This window comes from Leptidea sinapis, chromosome Z (genome assembly GCF_905404315.1).
Source record: "Leptidea sinapis chromosome Z, ilLepSina1.1, whole genome shotgun sequence".
In the NCBI taxonomy this organism is placed as follows: Eukaryota; Metazoa; Arthropoda; class Insecta; order Lepidoptera; family Pieridae; genus Leptidea; species Leptidea sinapis.
In genome coordinates, this window is record NC_066312.1 from 23103912 (window position 1) to 23124217 (window position 20306).

General features: G+C 33.1%; 1 protein-coding gene across 3 annotated transcripts; it reads right to left on the minus strand.

The window, feature by feature from the left end:
- Window positions 1-1074: 1074 nt before the first annotated feature.
- LOC126978953 (mediator of RNA polymerase II transcription subunit 23) lies at window positions 1075-19148 on the minus strand. Of its 3 annotated transcripts, none has more exons than XM_050828083.1 (17): window positions 18653-19148; window positions 18332-18576; window positions 16920-17052; window positions 15576-15752; window positions 14505-15274; window positions 13914-14314; window positions 13422-13596; window positions 12451-12620; window positions 12052-12170; window positions 11384-11571; window positions 10064-10244; window positions 9293-9438; window positions 6703-6926; window positions 5963-6202; window positions 4786-5230; window positions 3969-4175; window positions 1075-3054 (listed from the first exon to the last, which is right to left on the minus strand). In XM_050828083.1, exons 1-17 carry the CDS (start codon window positions 18692-18694, stop codon window positions 2916-2918), a joined length of 4002 nt encoding a protein of 1333 aa, XP_050684040.1. In that variant the 5' UTR covers window positions 18695-19148; the 3' UTR covers window positions 1075-2915. The 3 variants fall into 3 exon arrangements, with proteins under 3 accessions (XP_050684040.1, XP_050684038.1, XP_050684041.1); XM_050828081.1 differs by having other exon boundaries at window positions 14505-15277; window positions 18653-19147; XM_050828084.1 differs by lacking the exons at window positions 14505-15274; window positions 15576-15752; window positions 16920-17052 and having other exon boundaries at window positions 1076-3054; window positions 18653-19145.
- Window positions 19149-20306: the final 1158 nt, after the last annotated feature.

The following is a 20306-nucleotide window of genomic DNA, read 5'->3' on the forward strand; positions in this document are numbered from 1 at the left end:
TTTTAGTGACACTAAGGAACAGCAATTAATTTTTATATATACAGACATTTTTATATATATAGACATTTCTATATATAAAGACATTTTTATATATAAAGACATTTTTATATATATAGATTACTAAACAAGTGCTCCATCTTCACGGACTGATCATGCAAATGAAAATGAAAGTGACGGTTATATTATAGATTTTTTGCCTCGTTTACTAGATCATAACCAAGCCTATGAATATAGATTGCAAATTTTATTTATTTATTTTGGCACACTTTTACACAACTTATCTTGCCCCAAATTAGGCATATAGCCTGTGTTATGGGTTGCAAGACCACGATATATTTAATACGATATACTTGCAAATAGTTGATATAGCTGATTTTATGGTGAGATCTCTATGTCACGGTTTGAAATGCATGGGTTGCATCGACTTGTTAACTGTGAATAATAAGATGATTACTGCCTACAAATTAGTAAGCTCACGAGATGGAGGTGGAATAATATATGGCTCAATCGATGTATATGAGGTTTGTAAAGCTGCAGAATTTATAATAGGTATATATGTAATATAATTATTTACATTCAAATATTTAAAAGATGTTTAGCTTGGTGAAAATAGTAAACCTTGCATTTATCCTGATACTCTCTGATATGCATCTGTCCCTCGTAGCCTACCCCGATTAAAAATACTCATCGAAAAGTATTGAAAATGATTAAATTTGAATTGTTTCCAACATTCCTAATTCTATTTTATGTATTTATGAATATACAGTTTACATGAAGCGACTGTTTATTTTTTCAATAGATATTTTTAATCAGAAACTTTGCAGAAGTTTCAAGGCTGCATCCAAAATGTATATTAACCATCATACTGCAATCTGCATTGCAGGTTTAGGAAAGGTGGATGTGGATTTTTTTGTAGAAGTGCATTTAATTTTTTTGTATGGAAAATGACAAACTACATACATAATATATTATGTCACCTGATGACAAAACAAATCAAAATCAGTTTATTCATGTAGGTCACGGAAGTGACACTTATGAATGTCAAAAAAAAAAATTCTTATTGAATTGATGGTATACAAAGTCTAGACTTTCTATCTTCCTGTGGTGTTACAAGATTCTCGCAATGCGCAAAGACAAAGTCAAGTTGAATCAGCACTTTACTGATGTTACTTGTTGATACAAAAGTACTTTTATTAGACTAACACAGAACACTGTAATACATTAATTCTTAGAACTTTTAATAAGTTAGAATGAATATTATTCAAGGTTTACAGAAAAAAGTTATTGCAAAATACCATTTTATTAGACTGAATTGGTAACACTATTACAATATCTTATCATAAAATTTATAAATAATTGTGAAAATTTAACTAAATTGTTATAGTGATCTTGTTCTGATGTGTCTTATAATTATTATTTACTAAGACAATGCAAATTGATTTTTTTTTAAATATTACAAGTCTTACTATTCAAATTATTAATACCTACTTAACTACTAATGTTACTAACTATTAGTACAATAAAGTACATAAATAATCTTCACTTGATTGTGACACACATTATTATTGTTAAAATTATTGATTAATATGGTTTTGATCATATTTCTTAATTAAATTCAATCATATGACAAATATACAGTTAGCATGAAAAATAGTGCAGTGGGATAAATCATTTTGATCATTTATTTTATATACCTACATACATTGTGTATGTAGATATAGTGCACTTAAACAATTTTATAAATTAAAGTGGCCAACTGTATTAATTATTGTTCAGTAATATTACTTTTATCATCGTTGTTTAATTGTATTAATATTAATTTAAATTATTTATATAAATGTATAATACATGTGATATAGTGCAGTGGAATAAGTTTGGACAACTTGTAGCAAATTACTTGTGATGACAGTAAAATGTTTATTAAACATAAGAGGATTTCCCATTTAGGCGCTGTCTCCACGGGCGAGTGAATCCTGAAGAATACGTCCTTCTTTTGTTGGGTTATGTCCACGAACGACCACTTACTGTAAACTTCAACAGGACGGCTCTACTCAATTTCGTGCTTAAAAAAATTTGATAGCATGATGCAAAAATGCCGCCAGCAGGGACAGATGCGTGGCGATAAGTTAATCGTGAAAAATACTATGCATGACAACAATATCATGTGGAGGTGCCTTTTGGTTTAGAATTACAAGTGCTTTTCTCTTAGCCCTTATAACCAGTGTTTGCACAACAAAAGAATGATTACACTGCTAATTTTTTTATAGCCCTAGCGAAACTAAAATCAATTAAACTTTTAATAAATAATCCACAAATATTCAGTCTAAGCTTAACATCCATAAGTCATTCTCTTAATTGTCAAGATACATAAATGTTACAAGTATTATTTTTACATATTAATAAACTTAATATTTGCGAGAATTTCGTTGCAAATTGAGCATTTTTTAAATATAATTGAACACGATTATAAATTAATTGCAGTGTTTATAATACCGATTGAATACACTTTGGTAATTCTATTATTACTATATAATCACTGGGGTAAGTATTTATTTAGAGATAAAGCATAGACTACTATTTATACATCACCCCTTCAAAAAGAATACATACAGCAATTCTCACTAGTAAATACACAATACGATAGGAAATTCCTTCTTAAACGCTACTACGGTTAGTGTTAAAATTATGTGGAAGGAACGAGTTGGGTATATTTACCCTTGTGGTATTTAGATTTGGGTTTCACACGATACCATTTTAACCCTCGTGTAATTGAGGCCTTACGGCAAATCTAATATCGTCTGGACCCGCCAGAAGAACACACAATTCACTTGAGTTACAGTCTTGTTACTACAGTGTATACTTTATTCCGAGCTAGAGCTAGTGCTCGAAGGCGTATAACTGTAGTAATCGTTATGCTAGGCAACATTAATTTGTTCCACGTTGAGATGTGTGATAAAACGAAGCCGCATCTGCAACGCGGGACGCAGCTTTCTGATCACCGTCTCCAGTTCATTCTTTAGCACATCACCCACGAACATGTATTTGATGTGGTATCTGGATTGTGTTCAAGAAACTTATTTGATAGTACGCTATATTTTATCAAATAAAGGGGAGTGTTATTTTTAATTTAGAGTGGAACGAAGGATCCTAAAATTTAAAAATTCTAAAGCACTGCCAGGGATTTAAAGTACGTCACTCAAGGTTATAATAGGCACATACACATAATATACATAACATATACATATTTTGTTTGATGAAAATAAGGGACGAGACGAGCAGGACGTTCAGCTAATGGTAATTGATACGCCCTACCCATTACAATGCAGTGCCACTCAGGATTCTTGAAAAACCCAAAAACTGCGCTCATCATCTTGAAACATAAGATGTTAAGTCTCATTTGCCCAGTAATTTCACTAGCTACGGCGCCCTTCAGACCGAAACACAGTAATGTTTACACATTACTACTTCACGACAGAAAATAGGCGCCGAAATACATACATAATAATGTAATTATTCATTAGTTCTGCCATAATTAAGTAAAATAAGTTTTGTACATTTTATTTAATTTTCACTTAATAGAAACTAATTATATAATTGTATAGTATTATATCTCAATTTTATGTTGATTAGATCTTATGTTGTACAATTAAATTTAAAAATTATGTATAGGTACGTCGTACTTGCATGTGGTCGTTGCATGTAAGTGCAATAACACTTAGACTCATTTAGAATAATATTTAATGTAATTAGTTAGTGATTATTGTGTTGGTGATGCTAATAAATAAATAAATAATACCGGTTATTTTGTTTTCAAGAGCGATGTAGTAAGAGAAATTAGTGGGCAGTCCCGCTCAGGACTTCGGGTTCTCCAATAATCATGATGCATTGAGCAGGACATATCACAAATTATCAAGACCATATCTTGGACAACTCGTAAAACAAATATATATCGATACTAAAAAGGATACAATAAATCGCATATGGGGTCAATGTACACCAGATTGGTTTGTGTCTTGTCAATCTTCTCCAATAGTTCATACAACGTTATTGTGATGTCCCCGACAGCCCTTGATAGGTCCGAATTGAATCGTTGTAAGTATGGGCCCACTAGATGGCATAAATATAACAGCTGGGTCTCAGTGCGAATCTCAGGGGCGAGTTTATCCTTCACAAATCTGTAAAAGAAAGACATTGAGATTAAGTTGAATTACGTATTGACTATGTTTAATTTTAATTATTAAGAATATTATAAACTTAATAAATAAAATCTAATCTCTAAAATTTTTTGTACAATATAGTTCAAGTCTATTTAACTAAAATCTAGCTTCAAATATTGCTATTGTTGTTTACGTCGTGTTAGTCATGTGGATAACAATGATATCTTGAAGGAGTGAGAAATAAAAAAAAAAATACAACAAACGGGACACTTAAGAATGTCAAAGTTATATTATGTTTAATCGTTTAGCGCCACTATGGAGAAGTAGAACTAATTAATGATAACAATTGATTATTTAACAAGAACTAAACTCATTGCGATTATTTTAAAATTAACAGCTCCAGTTCTATATTTATGCAAAGTGATGCAATAAAAAATACTCAAACATTTCTACGTATTTGTGTAAGAAAAAAAAAACAAAATAATTAATAAAATCTATATACTTGTAACAAGTGGAGCAGATGACTAAATCCGTATACACTGAATAAATAACGGTATTATGCGAGCATTATATCAAATGAAATAAACTTTTTGCTACTATAAAAAGGAACAACATATGCAGTACTTACGTCGGCATCAACATAATAAGTCCGGCTCCAGCATGATACCAGAAAGCATGGGCCAGCGCTAACAGAAAACTATACTTATTCTCGACCATTGCATCATAATTTGTATTCAAAGCAAACAATTGGAACGGAGTATATTCGCTTGTCCATTCAACCAGTTCGGGAGTAGAAATTAACTCCAAAATCCGGTCGTAAAGAACCACCCAGTATGCTTCTGGTAAAGCCGCCATGATGATGCCGATAGCATTGATCCATAACTGCAGTTTGTCGGACGGTATGACGATGAAGCCCACTGTTATTACATCCAGTATACTGTTGCCGACAATATTGGGGGCTATCGGTAACGACATTATTTCCACGCACGTCACATACAGACAATGAGCGGACGGATTCGGGTATTCGTTGAATCGCCAGTCCGTGTTGGGAAAGTGCGAAATACCTGTCATGGCTGTAAAACTGTTAAGGAATTTATATGCCTTCGAGTTGAAAATTTACCCTATTTCTTCATTTTTCTCTTAAATGTGAGGCGTCTAAGAAACACTTAAGTGACTTATGCTAATTAATATAAAGAAAGTATTGCAACAACATAACAATATAAACTTTAGAACTTCAGCAGATTATTTTCTTTGTATTGGTGAGAAATCATTTTCAGTTTTAAAATTTTTAGAACAGGACGACAAACGAGTCGAGGGATTCCTGATGGGAAGAAATCACTAATCCTCACACAGAATTACAAGTGTTTGAGGTGGTTGTACCGCTTTGAAGGTACCAAATGTAATATCGGATCGGAAACTATCGGGTCTCGAATCACTTCCGCGGTCAACTGGAAGGCGAAGACAAATCAGCCTCGAAGAAACTGAGATTCATATTATATGGATTTATAGCGTTAACTCAACCAAACAATGGAAAAAGCTTCCTTTCACGGTATTTCCAGTTCGATACGATAGTAAATATGATATTAATTCTGGTGTCGCAAGGAGGTGTGGGCGTCAGTATTTCCAATATGAAAGCCTTACGACCATTTGTTTATTGTCCTTCATTAAACAGCTCTTCTATGAAAATGTTGTACATACACTTAGAGCTTAAGCCTTCTTCTGCAGAATATTTAAAGCTGCAAAATATTTGAGTAAAATTCCAATTATAGAGTGATTCGATACACAAATTAATTTATAAAGGATACTATCCACCATCCGATTGACCAAGTTCAAGTAATAGTTTAAATCTGGGATCCACGTGGTTGTGTCAGTATCAGTCTTGCTAATGTAAATCTGAAATGGCTCCGTGGTCGCCCAACCATTGGACCTGACATCCTTAAGAGCGCTCAGAACCGCGTGTACCAGCTTACGTTTCAATAAAGGCTTATCGCGAAGCTTCGTCTCGTAGTAGTGAAGAGTGTTGTATAGGAAAGTTACTGGCCTGTCTGAAATAATATAATAATTATGTCGGGCATTACTTGTTCAATCACCGTCCCATAGAATCATAACCTCGTAAAGCCGATATGGAAGTATTTTGACATGAATCACGAGATTACAAGTATGCGATGTGTTGGCTCAACACCAGTTAAACCATTAATAGTTTCCATACATGGACCTCGACCAACATAAAAAGAGGTCTCGCTAGACAGCTAGATTAAAGGTCAAATTAAAAACTTTTTAGGGAACGGCACCTAGTTATTGTAGGGATGTTCCTTAATATATAGTCCTAACTGTCAAAGATTTCTATTTTTTAATAGTAACGGAAAAATAAGATTTGAATGCTAGAAAAACAATGATAAAAATTGGTTTCTGATGTTGTCATTTGGCCACAAAGATTTATTTTAAAAGCAATTAGAGATAAACATTTTATTTCTTTAAAAAAATAAACAGATACCATATTCGCCTGCTAAGATCCAATTTAATGTAAAAAGATTTTAAAACTCACCATGAAACTTGTACAGATACCCAAGGTGTTCCAAAAGTTGCTCAAGATTTTTGCACACTTGCGGAATTTCCAGATGTCTATGCACAACAATATCCAAAACCGGAATGAATCGCAAACACACATTGCTGAGGTAGACTGGTATAGGGGCCCCGTATGCACCGTTAGATTCTTCTGGAGCGAATTTTTCAGGATACTTACGGTGTAAGGCCAGATGCTTGTCATACCTGCAAAAAATTCTAATTATTTACTATTCTCTAAACCGCCAGGGCATACATCCAGGGCATATGCCTACAGGTATATACCTACAGGTATATATATACCTACAGGATGATTTTTAACGTCTGGCGGAACCTATACTGTTATTATTTAACAGACACAAAAAAAAACTGTCTCAGTAATATTATAGTAAAAACGTATTCACCATCGAATACTATCAATTTAAAGTATACATTTAATAAAACAATAATGAAGATACAAGTAAAATAAATAATCTTATTTTGTTTATTAAATTATTTCAAATAAAATCATGCACATCCTACTTTTTGCGCGGAAAATATGAATAATTCGTTGTGTCGGCGGATTTTAATGTATGTTAATAACATATTTAACGTATGTATGACTTGAAAAGTACTACTTTCACGGACATTTAATAGAGTATTATGAATTTATGAGTTGTTGACCTTTCTGTATGCCTATAATGGGGTAATGAGCTCAATCTTTAACTCGAAATCATACTGAGTACCTACAGGAACCTTATCAAAGTAACATTTGCGTGACGTCAGCAAGCAATCGTAGTCAGCATTACAAATTTAAATTTATAGTGAGATTTTATTATTTGACTTATTTTCAAATGATTTAACATTTTAATACATGTGGCTGCAATAAAAATGCAATAGAAAGTCATTCTGCTCCATCATCGCGGCATTGACCAGAGAAGCATAAGGCTGGTACTTCAGCAGCTCACGTGTGTATTGAGATCATCGGGAGATTGAACTTGAAAGGCATGACGATATTAATATAAGATGTCATGCATAAAAAGACGAAACAATGTAAATAATGGAACAATTCGGTGGCATTTAAAATTAAACTATCGCATAAACAGTTTTTTTTAATACCAATATATATTATATACATTTTTTGACATCAATAGTGAAAATTAACTTATTGAAGTCTTCTAACTGTAATTAGTGATAACAGCAGAATATTGAACTTCAAAAGGACCTACACTTCCAAGCCCTCCGTACTCAACAGACCTGCAATATGGGCAATTTACTACTTGGTAAAAATTTTACTTCTCAAGGAGCAATTCAAAACGCCTTCATAGAGTTTGTTGAGTCCAGGTCCACAAAGGCACAAATGTGCTTGAGATGACAGAAATGAATAGAAACAAAGATAAAGGGACTTCACTTAAATAAATGTAATATTTTTAAATCGTACAAAAAAAATGTTGGAACTTTTCAGTAAAAAAAGGCAATTCCATACATAAACCACAAATATTTATATATACATACAATATTTTTAAATCTTGAAATTTATCTTATATAAGTAAAAGGCCGTTTTAATGTGAACATTATTATTATTATTAATGTGAAATAATATATAGTTAATAATTTACTACAACATCTTTAAACACATGCGGGAACAATAAAAAACTCAATTGTAATAGGAAAAAACATCAATGACTAAAAATAATTCTCATATATTTGTCCAACAGTTTTTCAAACTGTGCTGATTTTTTGTCTGCATATCAATATGACATCAGTAATATTATGGCTTGGCCCCATCTCAATTGACGAGGATAGGCCAGTTTCATCTATCAAAATTAAATTGTGAAAGTATGTAATTGATAGTATTTTTACTATAATAAATACGAATTTAATACTAATTTGTTATTAAAACATGAGAATTATTTATATTTTCAAAATTAAAATCATTGTTTTATCACCGTCACATGACCGTAAACGCCAACCACCATGTTGTGGACGTTTCTTAGTTTATGTTATTATGACGTCATGATCATGGCGGCTCCCTTTTTGGCGCGACTATTTATTGTTTAAATTTAAAACATTTTTTTAAGCATATTGTGGATTTATTTTGAGTAAATACAACTATAAGTTTTCTTAGAATATATTTTAAAAACTTAATTTCATTTCGACACGGAACATCTAACAACAAGTCGTGATTCATTGCTCCACATGTAACATTGATCTAGTATAACTAATACATACATTGGCAGCGGCCATTGTAAGCAAGCTTCCATCATATGGGCTTCCCGTGTGAACAGCTCGATCGCTTATCGCTGCGTAGAGGCGTCGCTTCAATGTATATCTTCTCCTGTATCACGGGAAGTGTTCCCGAGAGGTGTTGGACTTTCACTCCCTCACACTACATTGCAGAAATTTTTGCTCTTATTCACGATTTAAGTTACCAACACACGCAATCCCAAGTCTACCCGCGTAAACATCATTTGATACAAGGCCGAAATTTCCAGAGCGATTTTAACTATTTAGAAGTATTGATTAGCCGTGAAAACTTAAACAGTGGATGAACCTATGAAAGCAAAACGCTTTCGAATAAAAATTACAAATACCAATTATTTTGTTTCCAATGTTCCGGGGAGTTTTCCTTGACAAAGTCCTGTGCTCTGTTCCTTAGCTCAGAGCCCTTCAGAAGTAAAAGTTGAATTATATATAGGCACACTTGGCTCTCATTACCGTCCGGGTTTGGCCTCAATACCTAAAAAATAATGCCACAGATTTAGAGTTTATTAACAATTGATCAACCTATTAATTTTAGCTGCATCTTTCTGCCAATTGTCAATCACACTAATTGAGAACAGTTTGATTTCTATATTAAATATTATTGTCATTATAATTTTGGATACTTGTGGTGTCGTTTGGATTCCTCTGGCATGATTCGTCATTTTTCCTCGAAAAATACTTGGAGCGACCTAGTATACTGAAGAGTAACTCATAATACTAGGATAGTCGGTTTGATGTATGTACGCCAACCACTAAATCAATCGCGAGCAGTGTTGTAAATACCTATATAACTTGACTCACGCAATCGATTACACCAGATATGTGCTTGTCTTCAACATAATGGTCCTACTAAGGATCGCGTACTTACCTAAAAGGTCAGGAAAAATCTGTAATACGTCTGATGTGGCAAGAACGAAAATTCGGCGGAAATCACTTACCGAAAAGGTAAAAAGAAATATGCCAATAAGATGGCCGCGGTTGTGAGTCAAATTTTTAGTCTTCGTCTCTAGTCTCACGCGCATAACACAATACTAAATACGTCAACGTCATCTGTCACATGAAACCAAAAGGATATATGTCAAATCGATTGGTATACTTACCAAGCAGAGCACGAGTCTGTCGATTGTGACGATGTTGTACTTCCATATAATGTCGTTAATGGCGTCTACACATTTGTTGATATGCGGCCCGCCCGCCGGGTTCGTCACCTCGAAAACGAGATAGTCGCAGAACTTTCGAAGGTGCGCTGATAACGCCCTAGCGCCTATACGCTCTAGAATCCTGCAGTATAAATTATACTATAATATACAGTATGCATTTATGGACACACAGGATTCCCTTCAAGTGTCAATTAGTGTGTCAAGAAGGAGTAGTTGTTTTGAGTCTGTATTCTCTAGTCGTAGTCTAGTACTACTGGGGTCTGATTGCCAACCGTATTTTGTAATATCACTTTTAACATATCTAGTAATCTATATATATAAAAATGAATTGCTGTTCGTTAGTCTCGCTAAAACTCGAGAACGGCTGGAGCGATTTGGCTAATTTTGGTCTTGAATTATTTGGTTAAAAGGTGAATCAATATGAAAATGCTCGGATTTAAATAAAAACAATGATTTTTATTTTTCTTTGATGTGCCCCCGTCGTTCAGAAATCAAATTAAAATAATAGTTTAAAATGAATAACTAATTAGAATCTTTATATTATCATTTTAACTCTCACAGGAGGTAAGAAATAAACTTAATTTTAGATAACTATAGTTGGTAGATTAACTACAGCTGTTGTTAACTATCTATCAGATTATTTTTATGTAGATGGAGAAATTTTAAGTTTTAATCTTAAATCGTCATCTATTTCTTATAGACCATAAAAAATTTTCTTATTTGGTACTTTACATGGCAATACAGCGTTTGCTGGGTCAGCAAGTCATTTAATATAAAAATGATCAAGGGTATGCTAGTTCCTTAGATAATATAAACCTACGTCTACATAGACTGTTACAGCTATGAATACGTCGAAAAAAACAAGCGGCGAACTGTTAACCTTTATTTTCAGTAACGCACGCACACTAAAACAAAGTTAATTCATTCGTAGCTTGCACCCACCATGCCATGCACACTAAAGTAATAAACAAAGGCCTGTTCTCATGCGTTGCCTAAGATAAAGAAACTCTATCTAGACGTATAAATTATCTAAGATTAATTCATAGTAACATTTAAAATTCTTCAAAGTTTTAACTCTTCTTATCACTCAGCAAGAAATTCTAGGATTGCACTGTTAAAACAAATTGGCGAGTGATGAGGCAAATGATTATTAGAACGTAACCCCGCAAATAGAACAGGGAAGATAGACGAACGGACAGGGTTACCTACTCATAAAATACTATACAAATAATGAGTTTCCACCTGTCACTTTATACTTACTTAAAAGCAATTGGGTTTATTCTGTTTGTCTCAAAGATCATCTTCCACAGCAGACACAAGAACAGAGGCGTGCCCGGCACAGAGAAGTGGGAGATGATGTCGTTATCATTAGCCATCGACGTCCATTTGCGATATTCCTCCTCCACAGACTTCTTAAGGAGCTGCTTATTTTCCTTTGGGGCTGGGTTCTGAAATTGGAAAAAACAACAGTCTCAAAACGTTGAAATAATGTTTATTGTAGACTTTTTCAACACAATTGTTAAACATGGCGTATTACAGAGGCTATAATTATTCGAAAATTAAATTTATTGCGAAGGCATGATCACGTGGTTGTGACTTTCTTTTACGAGCTCCATCATTACTTTTGCAGTTTAGTTTTAAATTTATAAGTTTATTTAAAAAGTTTAGTAGTAAGGAGATATAAATACTAAATAATAGTGGCAATACTATCCTGGACGAGAAATGCATACACAGTCAGTAGGTAGTTTTATTGATACTACAATAAAACTGCGCAATAGGTTGAACCGTTGGCTGCGGTGATCACACAATCAGGTGACCCAAATGCTCGTTAGTACTCCTGCTCCATAAAAAAAACAGTTCGGCACAGCTACTGAACTTCTGACGTTTTCGGTCTTACTTGACAATAATTAAATGCATTATTACATTACCTGCGCAAAGAACTCCACAAGTACTGGCGGAAAACACTGCAACGTGTGCTGAGACCACATGTGAGGTGTATTAGTCATTATTGTGGTGAGGAGTTCCTTCACTGCAGCACCGTCACTTCCTAAGCAAACAAAATTGTTTATGAAAAGAATTGATACTTTTTTTATTTAATAATAATTTAAATAGTAAAATCTGTGTGTATAGTAGTATATAACCATGAAGCAACACAAATGCTGTGCCCATACATGCTATGTGGCACCAGCATGAAGTTGACCAGAAAAATTAGCAGCCTTTGGTTAGACACAATATACTCTCAGCACTTTTTAAGCTGTTTCTTAACTAATTGTGTCAATCAGCATGAAACCGGAGCTAATAATAGGAGATAACGTTAATATAATTACCAGCACCAGTCATATAGATTCCTCTTGCCAATGTCAGTACCAACACTCTATTCAACTCCTCACTTTCACTTGAGACTAGAGACTTCGGTTCAGATACCACACGTGACATCTGCAATTGAACACCTGAGCTGCCCAGGCTTGTAATCAAACGTAAGGCAGTGCTTTCGAAGCTGTAAAAATGTACAAAATAAAGTTATATATGACTGTAATAATGAGTTCTCTGGATAGATTTTGTTTCCAAACATGACTGACCATTGAATAAGTTTTATACCCAATTTGATGGATTCTAATCATTAGCATAGAACCATACAAACAAATTATTTCTTTAAGGTTGCTTATGAGGTTAAAAATCAAATGTGTTAATTTGATACCTATATAATAGAAGAGCACTAGTTTTTTAAATCTGTGAATGCAGTTTTTCTAGTCAATACAATTGATGATATAGTTCTTAGGAACTGGTCTTTGTCTCTCTTATACTTTCAGGCCTGTCCGTACTCCATACTGACCGACATACAAACACCACTAGTTTGTCAATTTTAATAAAATTTGCACTTGCGTCAATTGCAAAGCCAACCAAAAATATCATGAAAATAAATTGAGAATGAGGAAAATTGTTTATTTTCTTTGTCTTAAATTAAGTTGTTATAGCTGATTAATTCGATGAATGATTCATTTTGTTAATGTCACCCTCCATTCAGTCCATTAGGAAATGGAGTTTTACTATGGATGTATAATTTATTTAATAAACTTCCTACCCAGAATATGTGCATGAACATGACAAACACATAGAGATAGTTCACTCTAGAAACCCACTTGACTAGATTTTTATAGGATCTTATAATTCTATTTGAGAACTGGCTTTTGCGAACATAAAAAATCAATCTGTTTTACATACAGTCTGTACCTGATACAGATTAAGATTTACTCTTATGATTAACAAACTGATTGTAGAAAGTAGTAGATTTACTTACCACAGTTGTAACTGAGTCTGATTTGCTTGAGGATATGCCGCCAATGAGTGGATATTAGACAGCAAGGTGACCCTATAATGTGGCTGTATATGGTGTATTCTATATGAGAACATGTCTAAAAGATTGTGAAGAATGCCCCACGCGTGTGACTTGAACACATTAGGTAGTAACTGATCTGTCGACATTAAAATACGATTATTCTTATTCATACTTTTTGTGACTATTTTAAAATGTAAAGGCATAAAACAAAATAAATTGAAATACACAATAAAATGTTAATGTATTCAGGCAATTAGGGAAACCGATGAGATTATAAATAAATTAAGATTTGTGGGGTTAGCAAATGATAAATTAAAGAGTTGCTTAGAATTTTGAATTGGAAATATAAAGTAAATAATTGAATCAACTATTAATTGCATAACTATCTTGGGAGGCTTGTCATCTAAATAGGCAACAAATTAGCTATCTACAGAATTATATTACCATACTTACTTATAAATCCTTTGATCCCCATAGATTCTATTTCTGTATAGACCAATAACCGACTATATGTTTCCACCAAAGCCGGTGCCATTACATTACTGCCTGGAATATTAGTTTTATTCTGTGCCAGTTTAGCAACATGTGATACAATGGAGTGTATTAATGACATCTTGCAATGCAATGTCAAGCTATCTAATATACACATTGATAATGGGACTGTAGGCAATGGTGCCGTTGGGTTTCCATTGGGTAATGCTTTTTGGTTTCCAAATAGTGATTCTATAATTATGCCCATTGGTCGCGCATAGTATTCTTGGTTGGTGGAATATGCATTGCACAGTAGGGCTATACGGTAATCTGCTCCCAATAAAGTTGGTGTTGTATTTGATGTCATCAAGTGTTGTAGGAATCTGGAAAAGAAATCTGAGTAAAGTCTAAATAAATAAATATTACAAATCTTTATTATCTAACACAACCACAATAAGATGCAATATTTAGTACAATTTGAAGGTTACTTTGTCTAGCTATTGTGTTATGTCAGTCTGTGTTATGATATTGCTACTAGGTGCGTTGATTATAAGTGTGTAGTCTTTAACTTACTCATATTGAACTTTAAGATTTTGTGGCATCACCATGGTTTTATGTTCCGATTCAGCCTTCTTCAACAAATGCATCCAAATACAAACAACAGCCATTTGGTGACTGGAATGTGCTTTAGTATAGTCTGGTACGGGTAGTGGTTCCTTCTCTGGATATAAGAGCTCATGGAGTTTGATAATTGGTAGAAAGGTTGACAATGCATTACGTTGTATACTTCCAGATATATATTGGAGCAATACCCACATTAAATGATCTCTGCCTTTTTTCAAATCATGCCCAATTAATTTGCTATGAAGTCCCATCACTATATTGGGAAATGATGCAAAACCTATTAATATTAAATATATAACTTGTGATGATAAATGCAGCCAGCACCAGTGTGTGGAAGACATTTCATCCTCATCATCCTCTTGCTCACTTCTTTCCATCGGGAGTATCATAAGCTCAACGAGTTGGTCTTCAAGGGCTATACATCTTTGTTTATGTTGCTTTTGTAGACCTAGCATAGAACACATCATATCTCTCGAATAAGGCTGTTGCAAAACATGTTTTAGTAGTGCTATCTGAGGTTTTAATAGTTCTTCATCATATGGCAAATTTCCTTTTAAGCATAATTTCAAAGTGGCTGGGTCAAGTCGCCATGGGTTAACTAAATGATCTGCATAGCCTGAGAATTCGACGACAGGAAGCATCTGTGAGTGTCCAATTATGGAAACCATCTGTGTGCAAGGCTTGAAGCTTTCAACAAATGTAGTTAATAATTTTGCTAACTGCTGGAATATGTTAAAATTTTGCTTTAGATCATTTTTGTTTATGACAAATAGGTGTTCCAAAAGGGTGTAATATTTCGATAAAGTCAAACTGGATCAGTATTGATATTGTTGATATACTAAGTATTTTTTTTTTGGGCAATAATGATTGCCTAAAGAAGACTGTATAATTCATAATATTCATAACAATAACATTTCAATTCTGATCAATTCCATTATACATATATTTGAAAAACTTAACCGTGACAGAAAAAAGAAAAGATCCCAAGTCAAAATGATTTATGAAGGAAGATCAACTTACCCAATGTGTGAAATTATCTGGATAGTCTTTCTGTATTTCAGTTACTATAAAGTAAGCAGGTAACAAGGAAGCATTCCGATCAAATATATATTCAATAACATTGTGTAAAGCTTTCATTTGAGGCATGATACTTGAATTCAGCCTTACAGGCAGTGATAGTGCTCTATCTCGACAACCCTGTAAAAATATATTAATTTAATTTTTAATAATTCTTTGTTCTTTAATGATATATTCTTAATATAACAGTATAAATTTTAATGGAAGCCTTAGCATTACTAGATGCTAAGGAGCAATGACAGCCTTTTAGGTGGTTTCTGGTATAGTATTTTGCATAATTTGCTCTAACTGCCACACTCATAGTCATTCCTTATTTTACAAATATACTTAGCTGAGTATATATTAATCTACTAAGTAGAGTTCTATCCCAGAGGTGTCACTTTTGGTTTCCTTTGCTAAGGAAACATTTAAGTAAGTCTGCAAGTATGTAGCTGAACTTTCAATATCGACAGGATATTGATTCATTATTTGTGATACCAGTATAATAAATAATAAGACAAATTAATTTATCAGCCCATAAATTTATTCATAAACACTTATTTTTGATTAAAGACAATTGAAAAGAAATCCAAATATATTGATTAGCAAGAAACAACTCAAAATTGTCTGAAAACAACTAAAATAAAATGACTGGTTATTATTTACTGTGTACATATAGCTCAAGTCCACTCAGTTAGTGTTTTCAATTGTGATTGCTGTGACTTTGTGTTTTGGGAATAAGATTTTCATGAAATTCATTACAAAATATAAGTTACACTTATAAAGCTCAAGTAAATGAAAGAATGTGGCAGCCTGTATAAAACAAGGTGTGGGCCTTCTTCTATACCTCCACACTTAGCGATGGAAGCCTTCTCAGTTTAGTTGAGGACATATCTACCATACATCCTCAACATATAGAACATGAGTACACCATCAATAACATTTTTATTTTATTGTAACTTATCACTGATTAATTATTTAAATTAATTTAAAGTAATATATTAAATTGCATTTATTATTACAGAAATAGACATGTTAATCTCAATTTTTACATGTCAAAACCATTCCTTAACCATTTAAGTATAAGTCCAATGATACTTAAAGTTAAGTATTCCTGAGGCCTATTAAGGAATCCATAGGGAACTATAGGAGTGAACATTTGAAACAATACTAAGTAGCTATTTAAGTGACTATGAGTAGTGCTTCACAATTAGGCACACCTAGATTGTTAGTAGTTCTTATATATAATTTAACATACATTTTGTTAATTTAAACAATTACAAATAATTTAAAAAATATAATTATTACCTTCATGATCTCTCTAACACCTTTGTAATCAACTCCGCCAATTACTCTTCTAATCAAATTGAAACATTCAATCCAAAAATCTGCATTTTGATAGGTCAACCTCTCACTAGTTAGGATGCAGTCACATAGCATTCTAAAATTATTGGGTGATTATAATTGACTTTTTTAATTCAATTTGCCTAAAGATATATTGTACAGCATGTTAATATGTATGTTATATTTTAATACCCTGCTATAATATAATTTGGCCATCAGCTGACTCGCTAGGTTGTGAATATAATTAATATAAAATTATTCTATGTTTTAAATTAGAAACATTCATAGATATGCAGTTAAATATAAATAAGGGAATAGCATGAAAAACTAGCCTCAACACCATACCAGAATTGCCAAGAATAGGTAGGTACAATTATGTGATATGACATATATCACAATGTATACAATGATACAATAGCTGTTACTTAGCAGGAGGATCCTCATAGGGTTTAAGTAGGCCAGGTTCTCCGCCTGCGTGATTTTCAGACACCTCAGTTTAATGGTGGATCATACACCTCTGAATCTACAAAAGCTGGATTTGCTGAGGTCAATTTTGGTGGGGAGGAAACTTGTGAGGGTTTACATTTGACTTCTACAAAGCTTTGCCTGCTTTTAGCAGGTTAGCTTGCTCCAGTAAAAAGCTTTTAGCAGGTTAGCTTCCATAGTAGGACACACATTTTGAGGTTCTTGTGTAGAATGTAAATGCATTGGATGTAGCTTGGCTGTCTAACATTATTCAATGTTCCTTGTTCAGCAGGTCCTATCGAGTTTCAGTTGAAGGCCTATCTTTTTTGCTGAGCATGGAATATGAATAAACTACAACTCCAGCAACAGTTAAGCCCCAACATGAACCACGACCACCTTTCCTTTGATGGTGTGTATTCAATGTATTACATATGATACAATACTTTTACATAAATCAATATTGGTTTGCATAGATGGAAATTCATTCCAAAACTTTATTGAGTGGAAGGGAGTTCCACAAAAAAAATCTGAGTATGGTTATCCAAATAGTGATGACCATAATAGTGTTCTGAGCATGTGCAATGTAGATTTTCCTCATGACATGTATCACAGGATGTTAGGCATACTTTATCTCTTTTGTTTTTGTCCATAATACTACAGTATTGATCTTTGCACAAAATTTCGGGTATATCAGAGGCACCTTTGCACCAATAAGCAGTAGCACTCTGTAAGTTCTAATTGATTAATTATTGGTATGACAGGCTTCACTGCTAGATAAATTACTGAGCTACTGTTGGTGTGGAACAATTTACTTCTTTTTGCTTATTTAGTCACTCCTTGTCATTAAAACCTTGAATTTCATTGATAAGCTAATTATTAAGGTAATAGGAAATCGGAAACATAATAAATACCTTGCCTGAAGAATATTGGTATTGACCAAGTTTTCTAACAGAGTTAATAGCTGCTTCATTTTATATCTATTCGTAAGAACTGCAGTAAGTGTCAAATATTGACGGATTGCAGAGTCTTGTACCTCAGCACTTGTTGATGTTAACACATTGCTCAACTTCTTTTGATACATGGCTAGCCTCTCATTCTCCTGCTCTGGTTTATGAACTAAGAAACAACTGAATGCCTCCTCCACTGTTTCCACACGCTAGAAAAGTTATTGTTGGTTAGTAGGAAGTGGTAACTTATTTGCTAGAAATATTGCATCCTTGAAAATTACTTACCAAAATTTCATTGACGATGTTTCCAACCTGAGTATCAGCCATTTTACTACTTGTTGTATTCCTATGTGATGAATTTTATTGAAAAAAATAGTATTCCACCATATATTTAGCAATATTCTTAGAATGTACAATGTATACATATGATGAGTGTTGTTATTCTGGTCATATAATATATTGGTGCAACATTAGGTGAAACATATAATAATAATATAAATTTTTTCATTCATGATTCTTCGTTTCTTTTGAAATGCGAAATTATATACGAGCCGTTAACCCTTGATCAAAACAATAGTTTTTCATACGTAATCGCTGATATAAAGTAAAGACATTGTAACAAACGTTAACACATCATCAGAAATAAACAAAACTTATAAAAATTGTATATATTGTGTACAATAAATGTACTTGAAAAGTAAAAATATTATCAACAACGTTGGGGATTCAGGAGGAATTTTTGTTGGTACTATTTTTAAGATAAGGCCGCGGCGACAGGGAGGTTTCAGGACACTTTCAAAGTTCAATGTGGTTCAATGTTTCTACAGTGGTTAAGTTCTCTTTGGTTCCTAGTTCCTACTTCAAAACATACCCAAACAGACTTGTCAAATGTCAAGTATAACCACAGAGTTAGTACAAAAATATAGCAAAAAAAAACAAAGAGAGTTTAGTAACGCTTTGGCCTAAGTCAAATATAAAAAATAATCTAAAGTAGTAAGGGTATGTTCCGATATGCACTGCGACCACTGTACAGTGTGACGTCAATTTAGTATACTGTGAAGCCGTTCCTTTATAGCCAGTTATACTAGTTACTATTTAAAACGGAACGCAATCCCGTATACTGTCAGCCGCATTTTTGACGCAGCATTAAAATGAGTGTATTGAAGTTTTCTAGTTTATTAAAAAAAAACTGTTGTTGGAGTACTGTCAAATTAAAAATATTTGGGATTAAACTGTAGGTATTGTTTATAAAACGTTAGGCACTTGAGTGGTTTTACTATTTACTATTTATTTTAGACAACAATAGGTCCATATACAAGGTGAAACTAAATGGGTATACTATGCTTTGAACCAGACATTCCTTAGGTCATCTCTAATGACTATGTGAAGTCAGAAATGAATTAGCATTATATTTTAATACAATATTTAAAGTGCTAAGTTTTCGCAAAAACTATGATTACCTCAACCCTAATCAGCTGTTTTTTGAACTCTCTTTGACCTAAAACAGATGAAAAACGTAGATGTGACATAATATCAGATGATAGTAAAATGCCTACTATTTATTGCAGCTGTAAAGCAATTTGTGTTCTCATTTTGCCATGAAGACAAAGTTATTTTGTATGTGCATATGCTTTAGCTGACATTGAAAATACTTCTAAATTTGTATTTACTGTAGTTATGTATAACCCAATAAAGATAGTTAATTATAATCTAATTATGATACTATGTTATGTTAGTATTTACTCTGATTTCCGCGAGTGTTACACATTTAAATAAAACACGTTTAAAAGATAAAAACTAGTGTAATTGTAACTGTGTTTTTACATTTTGTATTTATTTAAATATGTTAGGTTGAAAAGATCGGCCTGTCTGCCTTAATACTCTTTGAATTGTGCTTTGAAACACGATATTTATTGCTCTGTGTGTGTGTAAATGACTA

What these genes read in the sequence shown, in the direction of transcription:
- LOC126978953 (XM_050828081.1), bottom strand. Translation starts at nt 18,694, where the DNA reads ATGGCTGATACTCAGGTTGGAAACATCGTCAATGAAATTTTG. An exon ending in AATCTTAAAGTTCAATATGA is followed by an intron (nt 14,315 to 14,504) that starts GTAAGTTAAAGA and finishes TTTCTTTTCCAG; the next exon opens with ATTCCTACAACACTTGATGA. An exon ending in GGTCAATCGGATGGTGGATA is followed by an intron (nt 5,231 to 5,962) that starts GTATCCTTTATA and finishes ACAGTTTTACAG; the next exon opens with CCATGACAGGTATTTCGCAC.